General features: G+C 35.7%; 1 protein-coding gene across 1 annotated transcript in view; it reads left to right on the top strand.

Annotated features, from left to right (window-relative positions):
- LOC129726093 (nucleosome-remodeling factor subunit NURF301) overlaps positions 1-15735 on the top strand; it is a 29186-nt gene extending 13451 nt beyond the window's left edge. Inside the window, exons 8-17 of the mRNA XM_055682712.1 lie at positions 1471-2683; positions 2759-2913; positions 12189-12603; positions 12669-13228; positions 13289-13512; positions 13567-13728; positions 13791-13958; positions 14024-14219; positions 14334-14418; positions 14564-15735. Coding sequence (XP_055538687.1) covers positions 1471-2683; positions 2759-2913; positions 12189-12603; positions 12669-13228; positions 13289-13512; positions 13567-13728; positions 13791-13958; positions 14024-14219; positions 14334-14418; positions 14564-14781 — 3396 coding nt within the window. The 3' untranslated portion in view covers positions 14782-15735. The remainder of the gene's footprint in view (positions 1-1470; positions 2684-2758; positions 2914-12188; positions 12604-12668; positions 13229-13288; positions 13513-13566; positions 13729-13790; positions 13959-14023; positions 14220-14333; positions 14419-14563) is intronic.
- The last annotated feature ends 8137 nt before the right edge of the window (positions 15736-23872 follow it).

Raw genomic sequence — 23872 nt, 5'->3', positions numbered from 1 at the left:
GTCCCATCTGTAAAAATGTTAAACGGAGAAAACAGCTTCGAAAGATATTTCATTCACGCTCAGTTATCACTTATTTAAGATGAATTATTTTGACAATATTCATGCTAAAATATAGTTTGCATACTAGCCTGCACTAATTACGTTGTAAAAACCATTGATATAATTGATTTTATGATAAAAACCTTGAGTGTGACTGACTTGCCGTTACATTCTACACCGAAAAGAAAAGTAACCGCAAATCAGTCACATTGCCATGTTGAAACTATAGTGCGTGTTGACGTGTTGTTATTCGTTGCCGTGGAAAACTGTCAATCCTTCGCTGTTAGGAAGTGTATGTCCATGAGAACCTTTTAAGAATTGTCGACGTTGGAACATCTCATGATGTACGGAACCGATGAAAGCTTATCCGGTGAGGACTCGGATAAAGAAACTGAAGCCGGGACTGCAGTTGGTTCATCTGACAACAAATGTCAAGATGATCCAAATCATTTGAGGTTCGAGCATCATCTTTGGAGATTTCTTGGAACGGTTCCCTGGATTCTGATGGAAGTTTTTTCGATACTCAAGATTTTGCGGATAGATCTACGAAGAAGCGAACCAAAAAAAAATTGACTTGAATTCGTATTAGCAGGAAATTGCTCCACATAAATTAATCACCAATTCGAACTAAAAAATAATCCCAATAATTGATATTTATTACTAGATAACTTATTTTCATCTAAACGGACGTATCGAATTCTTTTATACTCCCCATTCATTTTACTGTTGTATTATGCATGTTTTTTTTTGTAAATCGGGACTGACTTTCGGTTAATTTTTTTCTGAGACTGACTTGCGGTTACTTTGCCTAATGTGACAATTCGACTTGGTATTGATTTCTACTTTTGTTGAACAAACCACTATTTTTTATCGGTACATCTGAAAATATACTCAAAGCTAGGCCAAAATACGATGCTTACTCAAAATTGACAAAATTACAGATGGGACTGACTTGCGGTTACCGGCAGTAAAGGCTGTATCTAGCAGGAAGTTTTCGCATCTTTCAAATGACAATAGAATTCTCGACTACTTTGTAATAAGGTCGTATGTCTAAATGTAAACAAAACGAGTGAGAGTTATATCCCTTGTACTTCACAAGTACAAATCATCTCTCACTCGTTTTGTTTACGTTTAGACATACGACCTTATCACAAAGTACTCCAGAATTGTTCTAAGCGATATACATTTCTAGTTCAATAGCCACTTCAACTAAGAGTGCCTATTCAAGAAAGTTGAAAGTTGAATAGCTCTGAGTAGATTAACATTAATGTATATACGTAGAGGGGTTTTTTTTTCATCAAATCTCTATCAGATTCTTAAATACTCCCAACAAGGAGTCTAACATCCTATATATTGGCACCTTTTACAAAATTCGAAATGCTTATAAATAACAATGAAAATGACCAAGCGATTGTGTTTTCAATATTCCAGGTACAAGCAACTAGTACAACTCCACAACAAGCCGCATCACCACAAAAAATTATTATTAATAACCAGCAGGGCACTGTTCAGAAGATAATAACTTCAAGTGGACAATTGATTACTACTGGCGAAGGTCAAGTGCAGAAAGTTATGTCCCAGTCGAATCTCCAGCAGTTGTTGCAAGGCACCGGTCAAAAAGTGGTTGTCGAACAAAATGCGACTCAAAGCCCGGTGCAGACGCAAAAGGTATTGGTAGCCACCACACCGACTGGTCAAACTGTCCAGAAGCAAATTCTCATTCAAAATAGTAGCCCGGGAACACCACAACAAATAATTATCAATCAAGCAGGAGGCCAGAAAGTAGTACAACAGATTGTTGCTTCTCCTGGCCAGCAAATTATGATTGGTGGACAGAGAATAATTCTGAATGCTGCTAGTGGACAGAAAATTATTAGTAATCAACCAATTCAAATACAGCAGAATCAGCAAATTCAACAGATACAACAACAGGTGCAACAAGTCCAAAAAGTGCACCAGATAGTTGCGACACCACAGCAGCAAGTCCAACAACCACAGCAAATTCAAATACAAATTCAGCCACAACCGCAATCACAAACGATTCAAGCGCAGCCTACTGCACTCACTCAGGGTCAGAGTCTAACACAACAACTGTCCAGTGGTAAACTTCAACTAGCCAATCTGAATGGTCAACAGGTTCTCATACGTCCCCTGGGTAACAATCAAGCACAAGTGGTAGCCCACATCAAAACACAGCCAAATGGAACGGCTCAAATCATTCCTCTGGCAAACGCGGTTGACCCACCGCCCCAGCCGACACCTCAACCAGTGCAACAAATTCAAGTTCAAGCAGCGCCGGTTCAACAAACCACCATCCAACAAGTCGTCCAGCAACAACCACAACAAATGCAACAGACGTTGAACACATCGGGAAGTTCACATACAACTACTTTCCAACAATTCGCTCAACAGCAACACCATCAGCAGCAACAGCAACAACAACAGCAACAACAAATATTAGATCCTGTGGAGCAAACTTTATTGCAAGGTCAACCGCCCGGAACGGTTATTAAGTGTGTGACAGCACAAGTCATTCAAACACAGCAAGGACCAAGAATAGTACTGCAAGGGCTTCATGGATCCGAGTTTACACCACAACAATCAGCTTTGGTGCAACAACAGGTTAAACAGCAATTGTTAAAAGGTTGGTTACGACCATTGTTACTAGTTTGTTAGAGATTTTTATTTACGTTTCTTGTCCATCGGTTTCAAACTTTAGCACAAGAATCTAATGGAAAACAGGGAGTGCTTGGACCGACTAAGATATACTTAGCAATTCAACCGTCCCAACAGGCGGCTACACAACCTCCTCCGCTGGCACCAGTACAAATCAAGCATGAAGGAGGTACCACTCAAATACAACTCCATCAGCAAGTAAGTCGTTTTTAGATTTGTGTATCGTTTTGTACTGCCTTTTTGAACCAAATCCGTTCGTGACTGTTTCGTGTGGTTTTACATAATACTACTGGTAGTGTGGTGAACATGGTTGCTTTTTACCAACTGGATAGGAATGTATCTTTGTGAATGGGACTATTTTTTGTAAATAGTGTCCTTACCAGTATTGTATATATTAGGAATTAACTTCATAAATTCTAAACAATGAAGTTGGCAAAAAGCAGTCGTACTACCAAGTATTACAGTGAGCATAGGAGATTTCCATGGTTTTTTATTGGGTTTATGAATCAGGGTTATATTTTTCATTGTATCGTGTAGGATAAAAGTTTTAGTTTGTTTTAGTTTTATACGATTTTGACAGACCATAACAATTATGACATAAAAGTGTTGACCTAAATTAAAAATTTTCGAATAGTGAATAGCAAACAGGTGAAGCAGAAAAGTATCAATTATTATTTATGTAAACAGGTCTTTTAATTTAATCCGTGAAGTATGCTAGTGCTGCCCCATGTTTCCATGGTCAGTTCGTTTTTCCCTGTGATTATTTTCCTTAATCTTGCTTTTAAATAGAAGATCCACAACTTACCAAATGTGTGCTACCAAACGTAAATTGAGACGGCTGTGTGAAACGAAGGTCTTAAATTGAACAAAATTTCTCAATGAGATTTGCTAACATCACCTAATGTGTACCTTATCATTTAAGTTCCTTGAGTATAACACGGTATATATATTAAACAGCTAGAAAGACGCCAGATTGTATCTACCATTTGAAACTTAAAACAACGGTTATGAGTGAAAATTGTTTTTGAGCTGGTATTTTTATGCTTGAAACATTCCATGGTTTTAAACTTAAACTTACAATTAGGTTATTTGAACAATTGAACGTGAAAGACGCAAAAACCAGGACTATTTCAAATAAATCGAGTTTTCTGATCATCCAACGTTACGTTACACTACCTACTTCAAGTTTTCACATTTTATCACCTATCGATATTCGTCAAATATGAGCATTACATTCGTGTGACAACAACGGATCAGAATATTTATTGAATGATTAGGAATAAAGTTTCATTCCAATTAGTTTCTCGATGATGTGATCTAGAGATGCATGTGTAAGTTGTTCGTTTGGTTTTGACCAATGTCTACATAATGGTTTCCCGACTGTAAAAGCTTTTCAAGTTTAAATTTATTCAACTTTGCGTTCCACAATAATGTTTGCCGCTTGTGTTATTTGTCAATACAAAATCTGTCATCTCTTTATTGCATCGATTACATCCTCCAGCTTCTTCACGTTAACACTGGTATCGTTACATTCTTCCAAAAAGGTTTTTAAATATAACTGATAGATTCAATTCCATGACGATACATGCTTGAAGCATCTAAGACTGAATTAAACGAACAGCATTTACTTTTTTCAAATATTTTTTGTTGTTCATTCCCCCACTGTACCACGTTTTTCTCTAAATGTCTACAAAAGACTTACTTGGGTCCTTTAAGTTCCGACAAATAACAGATAATGCGTTATAGACTTACTACTAGAATTGTTGTACACATTCAGAGAGGCATTACAATTAAATTGATCGTAAACACATACATCTAGTAGTATTGATAAAGTCAATATCCATCTCCTAACTACTATAGGATAACAAAATAACAATCGATTAGTGTTTAACTATTTTCACCTACCTAGTGATAGAGTGTAAGCAGATCAAGTAAAACAACAGCAAATGTAACTTTAATAGAGTTTATAAAATTTAGTAGACTCATATAAACAAGCAAAACACAATTTTATAAAACGTGTATAGTATATCAGCAAGTTGTTTGGAAGAAAAAGAAAAAATAAGTTAAATTATCAATGATTGAATAAAAACGTGCGATTCAGCTAGCATGAAATGGCTAAATATTGAAAATATACCTATTCATTGTGCATTAAAACATCCTGAAGAACAAAAAGTAAGCGTACACTCGATGTAGGGGAGTTGAATTTGCAAGACTCTCCATTGATTTGAATGAATCTTTTATAAATGATTCTATTTTCGTTCGTGTTATTACTTATTATTTAAACGAATAATTGCCTACTTCACTCAAAGTAAATTTCGAACAAATGAGCAACTGTTTCAAACTAGGCTTAATCACAGTTTTTAGTTTGATTTTCCTATCTGCAATTAAAAACTCAATCAGCAATTGTAACTTGACTAAGCTTAAATCACATGTATATTGAAGAGAAAGGAAGGAAAGTAAAAATAAAATCCGACGCTTTTCATATTAAACGAAAAAAACTTCTCGCTTCACTTTTTCTTTTGATTACAATTGCCCTTCGATCGAGCCGAAAATCAAGAATCTTAGCAAGAGAAAAGAAGCCACACTCTACAATGTAAAACAGTAATTTAAATCAAAGCGAACACAGTTGATTGTTTCACGATTTTAATTCGACTGTAATCCTGATTCGCTGCTAAGGTTAATTGAGAGCAAAAGACGAACTCTGATGAACAATGAAAGACGAAAGCTGCAAGCAAATTGAAAGTGAAAACGTAATAATAGATGCACGTATTGTCAATGTCAATAATGATAATGCCTTTGGTTTATTCAATTTCCATACCTACAGATTCGTGTGAATAATCATCGGAAAACGGACCGCTTTTTCACGGAAAACGGTCGCGTATGACTAACAGTAGTGCAATTACCCTAACAGTAGCTTCCAAGGCCGCGTTGCCTAATTGAACTGAATTTTCAGACTCAAAAGCGAAAACACTTACGGAAAAGCACGATGAAATGGTGTATTTTTGATTGATCAGACATAATTTAATTTATTTTTTCCCATTTTCTTCTTGTAAAACGCAAGTAGCAATACGTTTAAGTTTTTTTGTAAAATCGTTTCATTCCAAAGCCAACCATCGCAAGCAAAATTTTTATCTACCTCTAGAAAAAAAGAAGCAGAGTTGAGCTATCGAGAACCGACAATCCTGAAAGCGATTATTCTATACATTTCGTGTATCGCCGCTGTTGGTTATATAATTTCGGATAAGTTGCAACAAGCTGTATTCCCTTTTCCATACTAGAGCTACACAAATTGAACTTAAGCTAAAGGCAGAATTATTTGTTAACCAAATATGAGATGTATTTTTAAAACATACGAAAACTGTGCTGAGGTAAAAAGCGGATTTCATTAAAGAGACGAATTTTGTAGCAAAGGAAAGTTCACGTGCTATGCAGAATTGCCGGGAGCAAGATGAGTTAACTCTTTTGTTCTTTATCAAGCGGAGCAGGGTTAGTGTGGCTGCTTTACTACTTGTGCTAGGTGTGTTCCCTCTTGTGTGTCTCTATCTCATGCGTGTATTAAGGTTCATCTTGCCAAACGTCTGAATAACAGCAATAGGGTAAGTATAGCGGTGTTCGATATTACTACGAAACTACGATTCTTTTCATCTAGAACAAATGGGATCGCAAAATAAAAAAAAAAGAAAGCCACAGTACATAGGGTAAGAAAGGCTATTCTCAGTAGTGATTAAAACAGAATTTCAGAAATTAGGAACGTCCTGCGAAACTATTTTTTGGAGTATGGTACATTGAAATGAGAAGAAGCATCATGCAAAAAATTAGCTTTAAATGTTGTTCCTAACCTCTGAGATTCTATTTTAATCTCTGTCGAAAATACCCTCCCTCACCCTAGTTCAAAATAAAACCAAAAAAATCACAGTTTTGGTGTGAATACTATCATATTCTCAACTAAAAATAGTCTTTTTTATGCGGTCTCATACAAATTTGGAATGCATCCCACGCAATAAATAAGACCTTAGTGTATTATAAAAAAAATTCCACTAATTTGGTTTAATAGGGAGAACACTTTTGAGATAAGGCTGAAAAGTAATTCACGGTTTCTAAGAACAGGTGGTGAGTGCCCGGAAAAGTCCTTGCAACTGAAATCAACCTTTACTGGATTGGTATCGTTTTAAAAATGATTGAAAAAAAAAAAAAACTGGAGCAATATTCTTGTCGATGATGTGCTTTCTATAGTTAAGAGTTTTCCATATATTCACTCACCATTCACGAACCCGTTCAAAAAGGTTAAAAACTTTCTAGACGCGCCAGTCAACAAATTCCAGAGGGGTCTATTTTTTGAAATAGTAGAATGCCTTTAATTGTATAAAAACTGTTGAAAATAGCAAAATGCAACATTCTTTTAAATTGACAAATGTTTCCTTTCCATTGTTGAAAATTGAATAGCATTTCTGATTTCTAGAATATTACTGTGATCTGCTATCCGGTATTTTAACTCAAATACAAGAAAACTCACATCGTTATCGAGCTAAGAAACTTTCTCGCACCATCAAAATAGGTACTTCAGGGGCCATCCACATACCACGTGGACAGATTTTTAACGATTTTTACTCCACCCCCCTCCCCCTCCGTAGACAACTGTCCATATAAATTAAAAAAAAAATTGTATGGACCGTGGACATTATCAACCCCCCCTCCCCCCAAAGCTGTGCATGTGGTATTTGGATGGCCCCTTAGTCATCTCCGATGTCCGGAATTGCAAAAAAAAAAAAACGTTTCTATAGGCAAAAGATGCCATTTTATGCCTTTTAATTTTTTGAAACATGACCCATTTTTAGGAAGCTATTAAAAATGCTATGTTGTAAAGGTTTTGATGGGGACAAATATTTTTAGAGCCAAAACGGTTTGATCCGTGTGATGTCTTCGGCAAAGTTGTAGATAATAATTTTGTCTTTCCGAAGAAATATACTCTGAAAAATATTTTTTTGAAAAAAACTTGCGAAAAACGAAAAATTAGTTATTTAAGAAAGTTCATCAGTTAAAGATTCCGATAATGGAGAAATCAACAAAAAAAGTTATGGTTTTTTGTAAAAAAAAAAATCTTTTTACAGGTAATATCTCTTTTCGAAGAGCAAAATTGTTATCTAAAATAGAAGTAAAAAAATATCAAAACTTGAAAATTTTTGGGGAACTGCTCTGCTGAATTTATAATTGTTCTTAGTGTACTGGCACCTCACACACAACGTTGAGAAGGCATTTTGGTCACATCTACTATCTGTTAAAATCAAGAACAAAACTGCATCGTTCAACGGTAAATAAAGGTACCAGTACTTGTCAAATTCATGTCGTTTTCGTTTTCGCGGTGTAGCTACACTCAAACGACACTTTTGACACCGTAAATGTTTTATTTGACTTTTCGGACTATCCTTTTTCTCTGTCTCTGACAACACTTTTTCTGTCCCTGACGACCAGAGATGCCAGATGTTTTTGAAAAATGTCTGCAACTGCTCGGAAAACCGGAAAAATGTACTCGAAATCTGAAAAAAATCTATCTGTGATCCAAAAAACATTGGGCTCGCGCAGGCCAAAGTCTGTAAAAATCTGCAAACATTTTGACAAACTCTGCGCAAATATATGGAGCCTCTGATAAAAATCTGCAGAAACCGTGGAAAAACTGCAAATATCTGCAAATCAATAAATATCTGCACACGGACTCCAAAAATCTGCGTTTTGCAGACAAATCTGCACATTTGGTATCCCTGCTGACGACACCCGAAAAAAGCAGAGTGTACTGTAGGAAGTTACCAACACATTCACACGTATGTGTCAAAACTGGTTTGTTTTGGTTCTCGTTCCACGTGGTAAAGTGTCAGGTAAATTTTTTTTAGCACATTTGCGAGATGGACATATGGAATGGAAACGAGACAAAATGACGAATGCGATAATGACCAAAACAAAACGATTTGACAGCTATTAATACGCATGCCAATGCAACGACACTGAAAATGTTTTATTTGAAGCTGCAAAGTATATTCCGGAAAAATTGTAGCTACACCGCGAAAACGAAAACGACATCAGATGCGTGGCGTTACAGAGCGATGGTTTGTTCAATATGTATTTTGAAAATTTTCAAATATTTTTTTAGTCATTTCGAATCGGAAAGATTATTTAGTCATTTCGAATCGAAAAGCAACAATTGCAACAAACTTCGTGAATTATGCATGCGTGAATTATGCGTTTTCAAGTTATTTTAAATTTAATATGAGAATATTAAAAATTGGTACTAAATTCTAAAATAAATTAAAAAAAAAAGAATGAATTTTTCCCTCAGGTTATATTTTTGGTAAAAATTGACATTAATCCCAAACCTATGATAAAAAGTTCTGGATAGAGAAATGTAAGACAATTTTTTACTTAACTTTTAAGTTTCAAAGATTTTTTTCAATTTTAACATTTTTAGTTTAATCTAATTCCAATGAATCATCGAAACCCGGAAACCTAGAAAATCAGGGAATGTCATGGAACTCATTTTCCGATCTGGGAATATCAGGGAAAACTGAAAAATAATCAGGGAAAATTTTTTAACCGAGACGCGATTCTTTTTCAAACAGCTCATTAGCATCAAAACGGATTTTTTCTAGCGTGAAAGGCTAAATGCGATACCTTGACTCTTTGGTTTCATATCCGATCGAACACTTTTTTCATTTGGATTTCAGAGTTGCGTTCATCTGGTTAAGTTGCACTATTTTGTGCTGAATGCTGAAAAATATCATGGAAATTAATGTATATTTTAGGGAATAGCATGGTTCCGCTGAAGGAAAAGTACGCAAAACTACGAAAATGTTTAAGGCTCTTTCTCAAAATTGTGACGAGTCGGACGAGTAACTCTTCCACTATTTTGTAGTACTAACCTAAAGCTTCAAAATGGCGGTGAGTGTGTACTTCCGGGCGTCCCCCTTTTTCTCTAATCCACAGTTGAAAATAGGGTAAATTATTGTTAATATTGCTTTTATCTTTTGAACCAAAAGGAATTTTAACATAGTGTCTTCATGAAATTTTTAAAACATGATAAGGCCTAGAATTCTTTAGAACGGTGTGTTTATAAAAAAAATCAAACCAAAAAGTAAGAAGCAAAAAACAGATTTTACGGACATAGTCATACGAAACATAAGTTCTTTCAAAATCTACAGTATATAGAGCAAAAGTCTTGTTAGCAAAGTTGTTTGTAATGAAATTATCTACAACTTTGCCGAAGACAACTATTAGTTTCATGCAGAAACAAAAAAGTTAGAAATTTTATTTTTTGCATAGTAGGCTATGGCTATTGTTGCATAGCACCATCATGTGGACTATTTCAATACAAACAATTTCTTCGAAGACACTATAGTCCTAAAGTAAAGCACTTAGGCACTATAGAATTAAGTTCACGACATTGCTATTTTAAACCACTCTGCAGCGTACAGAGGGTAGACAAAATGATTGAGACAGGCAAAACTTTGTCAATGTTTATATAGTTAGAACTTCACGAGAAATGAATCAATTTTGATGACACCGGTTTCATTTTACTAAAAAAAGTTTCTAGTTTCCAAAAATTACTAGGGAGTTCGACGGGACCAACGGACACTGGAAATGTTCCGGATGTTTTTTTTTTGCAGTTTTCTTGCTGTTGGGTACATAGTACACGAAAACGTTTTTGTTACAAAAACTTTTTTCTTTAAGAGTTTCTACTGTGTTTTTTTCTGAAGACTTTCAGGCAACTAAATTGTCTGTCTAAAACCTTCATTTGAAAAAAATCTGTAATAATCGATATTTCCAAAATCACCTTTTGTTTTTTTTTAATTATATTTTTTGAGTGTAGGATCTGGAATTCAATTTTATTTCCAAATAAAAGTTAAGATTATTTTTAAGAATTCCATTGACAACCATTCTCTATCTCTCGTCATTATTTAGATATGTTGATTTATGAGGAAGAGGTTTAAATACTTCGAACCTTTTCAAATGTTAGTCCAGATAAATTTTCAAATAAGTTTGCAAAGTTGCTTGGTTTAATAAAGCCTACACACCCACATCGCGTTCTGCTAGGATGCTCAAGGAAATTGTACCCAACAAGAGAAAAAACCGCCAAAAACAACATCCATACTTAATTAATTCATATCACGATGATTCTTCGACAGATTTTTAACCTTGGGATACCAATGAACTCGGACTGAATTTTAGTTTATTGGAAACATATAAACCTTAAAGAAACAAGATGCCAGAAAAAGTTCTACGTGTTGCATAAATATATTTCCGGTGTCCATTGGTCACGTCAAGTTCTCAACTAAGAATAGGAAACCAGGATAGTTTTCCAGTAAAATAGTAAAATTTTGCCTGTCTCAATCATTTTGTCTACCCCTTGTATATACTCAATTTAGCAACAAGCAGTGACAGAGACAGAGAGAGAGAGAAGAGAGAGAGAGAAGAGAGAGAGAGAAGAAAGAGAGAGAGAAGAGAGAGAGATGAGAGAGAGAATGAAGACACAGAGAGAGAGAAGAGAGAGAGAGAGAGAAGAGAGAGAGAGAGAAGAGAGAGAGAGAGAAGAGAGAGAGAAAAGAGAGAAAGAAAAGAGAGAGAGAAAAGAGAGAGAGAAGAGAGAGAGAAAAGAGAGAAAGAAAAGAGAGAGAGAGAGAGAAAAGAGAGAGAGAGAAGAGATAGAGAGAAGAGAGAGAAAAGAGAAAGAGAAGAGAGAGAGATTTAGAGGAGAGAGAGAGGAGAGAGAGAGGAGAGAGAGAAGAGAGAGAAAGAGAAAAGAGAGAGAGAGAAAAAAGAAAGGAGAGAGAGAAAAGAGAGAGAGAGAGAGCAGAGAGATTTTTTTTTGTTAGGGAATTAGGATTACGTTGTCCATTGATGTGAACTTTTGTAATAAGAGAGATAGAGGAGAGAGATAGAGGAGAGAGATAGAGAGGAGAGATAGAGAGGAGAGATAGAGAGGAGAGAGATAGAGGAGAGAGATAGAGAGGAGAGAGAGAGAGAGGAGAGAGAGAGAGTCGTCAAAAGGCAAGGCGAATAAGTAATAACAATGATAAAGTAATATTTTTCAACATGTATTTGAATGCAAGTTACAAATATCGAAACTTGCATACAAATTTTCATAAAAGATGTTCCCCATGGTCCATGGAGTGGTCCATTTCAAATTGTAGGTGAACCTCACGAACTTTTCAATATTACTGGCAAATTAGTGTAGCGTATTCTAAAGAAAAATGCGGTGACTTCAAATGACGTTTATAATTTACTAATCTTCAGCACTATTAGTAGGTTGGTGCATGATTTTGAAAACAGCGAGCTTATGCTACTCTAGTCTTAATTGAATTTACTGTTGTTCTGATATTATGAACTGTGACAATCGGGATTCGTTCGCTTTTTAGACTTTAAACTTTTGAAAATATATTTGAAATGTTGCTAAAAAGGATACGTTTTTCTCTAACTCAAATGAACAGGACGACTCTACGGTAACGACCACAACACCAACGGCCGAAGACTCGCAACTGCCATTGACGGGTTCGCTGATAAGCACTACAACAACCATAAAAACAGCTGCAAGCACCAGCAGCAACGATAGCAAACCGCAGATTCTGTCGAATATTGTAATAAATGGTGGAGGTACTACGGCTATCAACCCGATCGTCAAGAAAGAACTGCAAAAAGTATTGGCCAGTAATTTATCCAAGCCAACAATGGTGAATCTGCAATCACCGAGTTTACAGCTCTCACCCATGGGAGATCAAATTCCCCTAACAGAGGAAGCTTCAAATTCACCAAACATAAAAAAAGAATCATCTTGCAACAGCGAAACCAGACGGTTAGATGAGAAAAACGATTCGTTTGTGGTTACGCCCGATTACATTCAACAAAGTAAGTTCTTCTTGGCATTTCTCGGAATTTCCGTTTTTTTTTTAAAGATTTTTCAACACTTTTAGCAATTAAAAACGCATTGAAACAGGAAAATCTCAATCCAGAGATTGAGGAGAAGTTACTAAACTTGCAGCGTTATCAGGAGAATCAGATGAAAACCGATGACCGCGGAAATGCAGCCATTGCTCTTCAGCATAACTATAGCAACATGAGCGCTACAAGAGAGCATAGCACACCAGTAAAGGCCAAAAAGCGAACATATCGAGGTGAAGATGACGACGATGACTGGATGATGGACACTCCGAAACGTCGTCCGACAAAATCGGTTGGAAATCCGCTGGGCTCCGTGGAACGAAAGATTATACCCGTTGCGACGCCCGATCCAGGACTAGGTTGTAGTAGAAAACGGGTCATTTCCCAAAGCGATTCTGCTGCATCGGCGGCCGCGGCGGCAGCTGCAGCAGCAATTGTAGCATCCGTCAATGCAACGAAAGAAGCACCGGATCCGTTACCAAGTTCAACGCCGGTCTCCATTTCTCGATCGGAGGCAGCTAAAAAGAGCAACGAAAAACGGAAACAGCAACAGACGCTCATACAACAACAACAAAGGCAGAATAAGTTGCAGGTGAGTTTTTATTCAGTGAAAAAATTCATATGTCCTTTACATTCGGGTTTGCTTCTTTAGGCTCAACTAAATCGCCACAAAGAGCAACTGAAGAAAGACATTCTCAAGAAGCGATCTCATCTCGAACGGGAATTACAGGTACAAATTCAGAAAGAACTGTCTGTCGAGCTGGCAGCGCGTTGTAAGCAAGAGCAACAGCAGATTAAACAGGACAATAATGCCAAGCATGGAGCAACGATGACTAAATCTACTGTTGCAGAGAAAAGTGCTTCAACGAAGAAAAAGTAGGTTTTTACTTCAATTGGTCGAGCTCATTTACTGACATTTGTTAATTATAGAACATCTACAACAATTACATCCAAAGAACCCACTTCCAAAGCACAAAAGCATGGAAACAGTACAAACAAATTGGAAAGATCATCCAAATCAAACAAGAAAAGGATGTCGAACAGAAAGGAAAAAATTTATTGTGTTTGCCGGACGCCTTACGATGACACGAAGTAAAACCATACTACTTTACCATGCCTAAGTTCAACATGATTTAACTTTGTCTCTTTTAAAGATTCTATGTTGGTTGTGATTTGTGCAATAACTGGTTTCATGGGGATTGCGTTGGTATATCAGAGGAGCAGTCGAAAGAAATCAACGAATTTGTGTGTAGCGAGTGCAAACACGCGCGGGAAACACAAGAACTATATTGCCTGTGCAAACAACCGTACGATGAGTCACAGTAAGTTTTCTATATCTGTACCTATTTACTTAAGAAACATATTAAATTTGTTTTGACTCTTGTAGATTTTACATTTGCTGTGATAAATGCCAGGACTGGTTCCATGGACGATGCGTGGGTATTTTGCAGAGTGAGGCCGAATTCATTGACGAATATATTTGCCCGAATTGTCAAATAAACAATTCAGTCAACTTTGCCAACATGAAAACACTCAGTGCGAAAGAATTTGAGAATCTGAAGAAACTGATCAAGCAGTTGCAGGTAAGTTAATGGTAGAAAAATAAATTTTATTTTTATTGTAATGAGAAAAAACTAAATTTTCTCTTCTGTTTGTCTTCTGCTCCTAATTATACCATTTTTTGTCTTGGTTTCTAGCATCACAAAAGTGCATGGCCATTCATGGAACCAGTTGATCCAGATGAAGCCCCAGATTACTATCGTGTGATAAAAGAACCAATGGGTAAAGTATTTTTTATATTCATATATGTAGGTTCATATTTTATTATTTAATGTATGTTCTAAGTTAAGTGAAGTGAGCTTTTTACTGTAACATTATTTTGCGAGAATGCTTAAGTTATATATATATTATCGTATCGTTATTGTAGATCTCCAAAAAGTGGAAAGCAAGGTAGACAACCAGAATTACAATACACTATCGGAGTTCATCGGCGATATGACTAAAATCTTCGACAACTGCCGCTATTACAACCCAAAGGAGTCCCAGTTCTACCGATGTGCTGAAAGTTTGGAATCGTTTTTTGTACAAAAAATAAAATATTTCCGGGAAAACTTAGTTGATAAAAAGCCTGGTTCATCATCGTAAAGGCAAGTGATCAAATTTTTCAACCTTTTGTTTTATTTCCTTCGTTTTGCAATTCATTTGACACTCCGTCTCGAGCACAATGGGGCAAAATGGATTTTTAACTTTGTGTAGACGGTGCCTAAAAATACAATAGTTGCAATCTAGGTTTGAAATATGTTTAGTATTTATGGTAACATTGTTTTTTTTTACATTCACTAAAGAGTGGAACTTATATTTCCACGTTAGTTGAATTATTTTTAGTAGTAAAAGTAAATTTAGTATACCACGAAAAAATTGATATTTAATTAATAATTTATTTTAGAGCAATAGGCTAATGAAAATTTTCAGCGGATGGCGATGAATTTCTAGAGTATTGTAAATATTGTACAATAAAGCGTTGTATAACATCCCAAAAATTGTGAAAAAAAAGTTTTGCGGTGGAACGTCCCGTGTGAAAACTGGATGCTTTCTCAAATAAGTATATATTTACAAAGGCCTTCTCAGCTACAACAACCATTTATATTCAGGATTAGTGAAGTGAAAACTACATATGTACAATTGTACAGTTAAATTTTTGTGTCATTTCGCTCTTGTCACGAACCATTAGATACGTTAAGTACTTGTTGATGAAGAATATGTTTGTTCTCTTTTATATTTCCAATCGGCGCGTTTATAATATTTTGCACAGATAAATAATTTACACTTTTTAACGCTGCGGTGTTACCGCTAATTTACACTATAAATGTAAGAAAAGTTCCCATACAAAAGGTTTGTTATTCTTAGAATACGCATATACTTTTCATGTAAAAAAATTCTACAACTGTTGAGTAATAGGGGATAGCAAACTATGTCGTAGTCTAGACATTCTATTAAAAATAGAATGTCTCTGTAATAAATGCTAGCAGTACTAAGACTATTGTACACAATACATTTATTGTACACTATTTGAAGAAAGATTTATTTTCTGAAAAATAATTCAGATTTCTTATTATTTTGTCCGAAAACGATCCGAATTCAAAAATGATAGTGATGATCAGGGGCGGACGAAGACTGATTTGAGCTGCAGGCGAAAACTTATTTTGCTGCCCCCCTTCTTTTTTTCGTTTACAGTCAGGTTTATTTTTTACGCGGGATACGTACCTTGTAAAAAAACCGCCCTAATTCGAAAATCCGCATAAAAAACCGCGTTAGCTAGAAAATTCCCGTAAAAAACCGCGTTAATTTAAAAATCCGCGGAAAAAACCGCGGTAATTCAAAAATTCGCGTAAAGGAAACCACCAAGAAAGGTTTTAGAAAAAACCCGAGACGCTCTACCATCAGTATTCAAAATTGTCCTCTTTGACGGTTATTTTTGACCTTTCGGAAAGCGGAGGTTTTTTTTTTGACTAAGTCTTTCACTGCCGCTCCAAGCATAACTGTCCCAGCGTCCATAAGGTTTGCACAGAATATGGGACAGTTATGCTTAGAGCGGCAGTTTATTCAATAAACACTCAAAAGTTTTTGGTTCCCAACCTGCGTTAACTCGAAACCCCGTGAAAATTTTTTTTAATTAGCGCAGAAGACTTTCAGGTTTCTTCATTTGTATTTCTATGAATGTGCGTAATTTCAATCCAAGTAACATATTTTAAAGCAAATGGGTATATGTTAGGGAGGCAATGACTGTATGCAAAAAATTTCATCGTCGAATTTCAAACACCGTATGTATATTGTTTATTGGCCCAATAAAACATCTATACAAAATTTCAGCTCAATCGGACATGATTTAGGAGTGCCACAAAGCGCTCAAAGTTGTAATTTTTTGACCATCAAAAATCTACCAAGGGAGGAGGAGTACATGAAATTGGAAAAATCGAAACTATAGATTTTCTAAAAAAAAAAACGAAACTTTTTTTTCGATGCCAAATGTCTTAAAAATACTTAAAATTTCGATATCTAGTGTTATCTCGGAAAAATATTTTTGGTCAAAAATCGACCTTCTAGTACTTGGCCGTTTTTTGGGCAACCGAGGGCTTAATATGAAATATACTCAAACTGGGCATATGCAAAACTCGTTCCAAACCAGATGTAAATTATTTTAATGTTCATTAGGTATTTTAAACTTGTTTTTCATTAGGGTGGTTTGTATTGTGCATGCAGAGAAAAATCGGAAGCGACGAGTCGCTCTTCTGACAAGGATTTTCCAGCGAATTTAGTAGCATTTTAATATAATGTAGTCTTTGATTCAACATAAAATGTCCCGAAATATGCGACTGTAATATTTTCTAATAGTTTTGATTGTTTTCTAGTCGCAAAACCATGTCAATTTAATCAAAGAACATTAAAACTGTTCATTCTGAAAAGGAACATGTTTGGCAAATTTACAACGATTTTTGCGAGTTTTCATTTCTACAAAGTGCACTGATTTTAGTAAATGCACTCTATAAAATATTCAATGAATAAATATATTTATTTTTCGCAGCTAAGTAAAGGTAGGCCCCGGTTATCCGGAGACTTGATTATCCGGTATTTTATTTTATTGGCGTTCGTTTTTGAAATTTTTCATGTGAAATAAAGTCACCGAAACTGTCGAAATAAAAAGAAACAAATCGTTTTTGCGGACTGATTAAGCCGATAAACCCGTTAAATTTATTTCGAAATCTTACCTTTACCATCCCTTTTGGAATATTTGTTACCAATTATGTCACTTCTGGCATGTTTGGGACATGTTCGAATTAAGTGAAAATAATCAATGTTCGATTTTTTTTGCTCCTCAAGATTTTACCCCTTTTCGCCTTAGAAATAATTTCCAGTTACGTCACTGCATCATTCAAGTAAAAAAGATAATATTTATTTATGTTCGTTAATCGCAAATTCGATTTTTTTTTCTGTGATTCGATTATCCGGAATGATTTTTTTTAATATTCCGGATAATCGAGTCCGACCTGTATTATACAAAAAAAAACGAATTTTCAATCAATGTTTCAAAAAAAAATCAAAAGTACATATTCAGTGGTTGAGAAACAACGTGTCACTCTAAATTTGACAAAACCACTTTGGGAAGTCAAGTAAAATTTGACAACCAAACTCGTTTTGAATGATTTTAATTCGATCAAACTGTTTCTAACATGCATAATACACCTGATGATTTATTTTCAATCAAATAACGCTTGCTCGAAAAAATTGACAATTTTCGTTCTTAGACTTTGTGTGGGTCGGAACAAAGCCAATCGCACCGGATTTAAAATAGACCGGAACGAGCTTGTTCCGATTCTCGACCGAACTGGACCGAAATCCGGACGCAACTTTTTTCCGTTTCAATTTCGCATATACTGAACAATTGAAAGCGTTTTTTATTGACTCGATAAACAAGTTCATTAAGTAAACAGTATGTGCAGTAGGGAGAGCGAAAAATAAGCGGACTGGAGATATGATACAGATTTGGAAAAATAAACCGCATCCCGACGGGATGATTTGTCTCGCCTCGCTTCTAGCAACTCTAAATTGATAAGTTTGCATAGGTCGGCATACCCAGGTAAGTTGAGTGGGTCTCGCCATCGAAGCCTACGCAGGGCAAAGCGAACAAACTTCCGCTGAACGGCTTCAATCCTCTGTCTGTCATTTTGATAAAAAGGACACCAAACTATTGCAGCATACTCCAGTATTGGGCGTACCAGAGCACAGAATAGAGCCTTTAGGCAATAAATGTCGCAGAATTTCTTTGAAAATCTTAAGATAAACCCTTACTGGGAAGAAGCCTTCGCAACGATGAATGAAACGTGTTCTTTAAAGCTTAGCTTCGAATCAAGTTGCAATCCTAGATCTTTTACTGTCGTTTCACGCTTCACCTCAGTTCCAAAAAGCGAGTAGTTGTGATGGTATAGAGCACGCTTACGGCCAAACGAGGTTGCTGAGCGTTTAGACACGTTCAGGGATATCCGGTTGATGCAGCATCAAGTTCCAAACAGCTCCAGTTGCTGATGGAGGAAGGAAGCGTCAGCGTGGTCCTTTATGACGAAGTATAGCTTAAGGTCGTCAGCGTACGATAGCTTGAAGCATTTGGTGGTGCTGTGAACATCGTTCATATATAGCAGGAAAAGGAAAGGACCGAGATGGCTGCCTTGAGGGACTCCAGACGAGACAGCAATTGGCGATGAGACAAAATCACCGATCTTCACCGACATATTCCGGCCGATGAGTTAAGATCGTAGCCAGGCCAGCAAGTTATTGTCAATGTCCATACGGTCAAACTTCGCCAGTGCAATTTCGTGGTTCATCTTATCAAATGCTGCAGAGAGATCAGTATAGATAGCGTCTACCTGATGTCCATTTTCTATCTCTCGTATGATAAACGACGTGGAGGTGGCTAAATTTGTCGTAGTTGACCTCTTAGGCATAAAGCCATGCTGTTCCGGCGAAATGCAATGCGAGTACCTTTGGAATAACGTTTCAAGAACAATAATTTCAAAAAGCTTAGAGGTAGCACTTAAAGCAGCTATACCGCGATAGTTCGAAACCGTTTGCTTGCATCCTTTTTTGTAAACGGGGAAAACAAAAGAATCTTTCCAAGAAGTAGGGAAAACACCAGATGATAGAGACAGATTGAACACAGTTGTTAGCGGTATTGCGAGCGGTTCAAGGCAACGTTTCAAGACTAACGAAGGAATTCCGTCTGGGCCGCACCCTGTAGAGGATTTGAGCTGTTTTCCTGCTTTAGTCACCATATCACTAGTGATTGACATTTGTATGTTGGGGGTAGAAGTTCTAGGTACATTGCTAGCGGCGGTCATGATTTCTTTGGTGCTAAGGATCTCACTAGTAAACACGCTGCTAAACTGAGAGTGGAAGAGGTTTGCGACACCAGGGATTGAATCCGCTTCGTCTGTACCATTGGTCTTGCACGAGGGCAATCCGGTTTCTTTCCTTTGCTCGTAAACATGATACCAGAAGTTTTTCGGGTTGGATTTAAGGCGTTGCTGAAGTCGGCTAAGATTTTAATTAGCACATACAACACTGAACAGGAATGAAACAAACACTATATAATGCAAACAAGTTTCAAAAGTGAAGTGCATGCAGATTAAAATAACATTTTATTTTTAATTCCAGCGTAAAACGAGAAAATATTAAATCTACAATAATTTGTTTGTTGTTCTTATAAGGACTGTTGTCATCACATCTGTGTGCTACCCCGACAGAGGAGAATAAGGCGTTTTTCTGATAACACAGTTGAAAGCTGTTTTTACACTGAAACATTGACGGCTCATTTACTTTGAAAATCAGCATTCGAAAACGTTTGTGTGTTGTCATAATACGGCAACTTTTTATTAGAGGAAGTGCCGGCTAATGTACCTACTACTGATGCTGCTCGCTAAAGGCAGCTTTTACTAGAGGAAGTGCCGCTGCAATGGCTAGCCCAAGTATCGCTGCTGATACCACTACTGCTGCTGATGCTATCCACTGTCACAGCTGCTGTTGTTAAGTAAGGATTGTTGAAGTCGCAGTCTAGAACTAATTAAGCAGTTTTGGCAGAAACAGGCTATTATATAGGCCAAATAGTACATTCTGAAATACTTGGTCTATGATTCTGTCGACCGTGTTCGGGAAAGCAATCATATAACGGCTAATCGAAATTTGCATTTCAACGAGGATTGACAATTTTCAATAATATCTGACGAATACGTTTTTACGGCAGGACTATATCGTCCCGGACTACACATTGCAGCTGAAAAAAAAAAAACACTTTCCGAGCAGTGACAATGGTGTGCGTAATACCAGAGGTAGCTGTCACTTTGTTTTCTTTTGGTCATTATCGCCATTGTCTTTTTGTCGCGTTTGTGCTACTGTACGAAAAATTTGCCAATTTACTGAAAAATGACGGAACTTAATATTAATTTGCAAGAATATGCATTGGCAGTGAACGATAATAGTACGGTGTTAAAATCAATAATAATTAATCAAAGCAAACAGATTTTGACACTTTTTTTTTTGATTTTGACACATACGTGTGAATGTGTTGGTGTCTTCAAAACTGCACTCTGTTTTTTTCGCGAACTGTCCGGGACAGAAAAAGGGTAGTCTGGGATAGTCTGAAAAATGAAAAAAAAAAAAGTTATAGGACAAAGTGTATTCCGCGGTGTAGCAACACCGCAAAAACGAGAACGACAATAGTAAGCCGCGAAATAACTTTGCTGGTTCCACCTCTTTCGTTGCTATATCATCATTAAGGTAAGACGCACATTTGGCGATCCTGCCAGGTTTCTTTTTTTTAATTTGCAAGTTCAGTTATTAATTGCTAAAAAAAAAGAAATAAATGTCAGGACAGTCAGATTGAATTGGGTTGTCCGTTAAAAGTGACATTTATGCATATTGTTGGTGCACATACTGATTTGTTTTTCTTGCTCAATGTGAACGAAATTTACCACGTGACACGTGATGCCGATCTCGCCATACTCAGGAAAAACATTTTGTGAAACTGATATGCGATTATTTTTAAGATGGAACAATTTTACCTCACATTTTCTTCTGACTTTTCCAAATAAAACATACTTTTTCATTTCTTTAATCGATAGTAAAACGTGAAATAGATAGAATCTGGTATTTAACTCAAAAACGATGAAAATCCATATGGGACTGGTATGCGATTATAGGCAGTGTACAATACTGGTACCAGATAAGATTTGCTTTTAGAAAATACAATAAATAGGGAGGTTGTCTGTAATACGTGAACACTTGTGTACGCAGCTACATGTACGCAAAATAAATGATAACAATGTTGACATTGACAATGCACTGTGGTACAGAACGACAATTTAGGCGGAAATGGAGTTTTCGATACATTTTTGTGATTTTAGAGCCATACATTATATGGCGAAGTTGCTTATTATAATTTGGTCTACATTTAAACTGAAGTGAAAATTAGGGTGGTCCTAGAACCAACGAAATAAACCAACTAAAATTTTTATTGGTAGAAAAATAAAATTTTATTTTCAGTAAAGTTGTAGATCACTTGATTTTAAGCAGCTTTGTTGAAAACTACTTTCTTGTAGCTCTTAAATTGACTGAATTAGAGCAATTTTGCCTAGGGTGGCTCTTAAAAAACGGTTTTTTCGCTCTACTTTATTTAATTCAATTTTCTCAGTAAAATTATGTTCAGACGAGCTTTAAAAGACGCAACTTTTGGTGGCTATACTTTAACGATATCTTTTATGGGTGATAAGCTTTTAATTTTTAAAATACGCCCTTTTCAACTGTTGATATCTCTGAATGGGACAGATGAAAAAAATATCTTCTGGTTTTATTTGAAAGAGCAACTTTTGTACTTTATCATAAAAAAAAATTGGAGATAAGTTATTTCTTAAAATCGAATAAAATAAGTTTGAATATGATCATTTTCAGTCGAAAAAGTAAGGTTTTTACAGCCTAGTTTTTTTATTTGATAAAACTTATGTACATATTCTTCGGTAAAATTGAAGATAAGCTAATTTTCGAAACTTTTTTCGTAGAATTACGTCTCATTTGATTTTCAATAAAATTTGCATACGTATCTTCAATTAAAAAAATTTCAAAATATTAAAATTTATATACGACACAATCTTTAAAATAACTTTCGGCAGTTACAAAACGATGAAATTGGCATCTAGGTTCTCAATAAAGATCAGAAAAATCGAATAGTATTTACCGTTTGGATAACTATCTTGTTTGGCCAATAAAACCTTGTTGTAGCTAGGATACAAATGAACGCCCCTATTCAAAGTAGTCATCCGAATGTCATGGTACTGCCTTTTGGAGAAATTGTTTCTGCAAATAAACGCTATGGCTTCTTCCGCGGTATATTCTTCAATCTGTGGCACGTTTTCGAAAGACTCTGTTGCTGATTCCGGAGATCGTACGAGACTTTCAATTCTCTTTCCAACCGAACGAAATCCACAACGGCTAACACATAGAGCAGAGGCCATACCTAGCTCCTCCGGTGAATGATTGTTAGTTAAATCATGCAAACGGGTTTGTTCCTAAATCAAGTGATCTACAACTTTACTGAAAATAAAATTTTATTTTTCCACAAATAAAAATTTTAGTTGGTTTATTTCGTTGGTTCTAGGACCACCCTAATTTTCACTCCAGTTTAAATGTAGACCAAATTATAATAAGCAACTTCGCCATATAGAGTATGGCTCTAAAATCACAAAAATGTATCGAAAACTCCATTTCCGCCTAAATTGTCGTTCTGTACCACTGTGCAATGTCACAACGATAATCATTTTAAGCGAGGGGGTAGCCCTTCAGAAAAAAACGGTTTGTCGATAATCGGACGTCTTTATTTTAATATAGAATTCATTCTAGGGGCTAGACAACTTTATTTCCATGAAAAAAATATTTCGTTAATATTACACGTTGTTGGCAGATATGTTGGACTAACAACATCTTTATTCAATTTTTCTGAAGTGAAGAAGAAAAAACTGCGTAAAACATTATTTAACCAATAACATACAATTTTTATCGAATAATACCGACTTGAATATGCCTTTTTATTTAATGCTAGCTTAAATTAACGAAAAGTTTCTTCGAAGTTCGACAGATAATTAAAACCTTCAAATTTTACAAATTAAACTATATTTTAATATATCGTCATATTTGACGTGTTATTTTCAACAAATTTTCTTATATAAATATTACTTTTCATACTACTATAGAAAATGAGTTTTATAAAAAAAAGCTTGAAAATTAGGTAATAACGTAAAATTTAAATTTGTTCAAATATCGCCATAATTAAAACTAGTTTCAAAACCTAAGAACTCTTTTTGAGTTACTTCATATCAGATTTTGATAAAACTTTTCTGAGTCTTTTTAAATTTTATGGGTTTTATCACGATTTTCTAACGAAAAAAAAATAGATTTCAATGGAAAATAATACGTTGTGCTATACCTAACAGAAAAGCAAAATTTTATTTCATTGAAAGATAGTTTACGCATCTTAAATACGCTAATACACCATTAGATTACATACAATATTAATTGGAATTACCTTTATATTATAAAAGTATTTGTATTAACTTTAATGTTTAGTACTCAACGTCTCTTATCTCAAAGTTTACGAGATGTGAGCTCTTTAGAAATAGAGAGAGAGTGAGAGAAAGTG

Source organism: Wyeomyia smithii, chromosome 2 (assembly GCF_029784165.1).
Source record: "Wyeomyia smithii strain HCP4-BCI-WySm-NY-G18 chromosome 2, ASM2978416v1, whole genome shotgun sequence".
In the NCBI taxonomy this organism is placed as follows: Eukaryota; Metazoa; Arthropoda; class Insecta; order Diptera; family Culicidae; genus Wyeomyia; species Wyeomyia smithii.
This window is presented reverse-complemented; position numbering and strand designations above follow the sequence as displayed.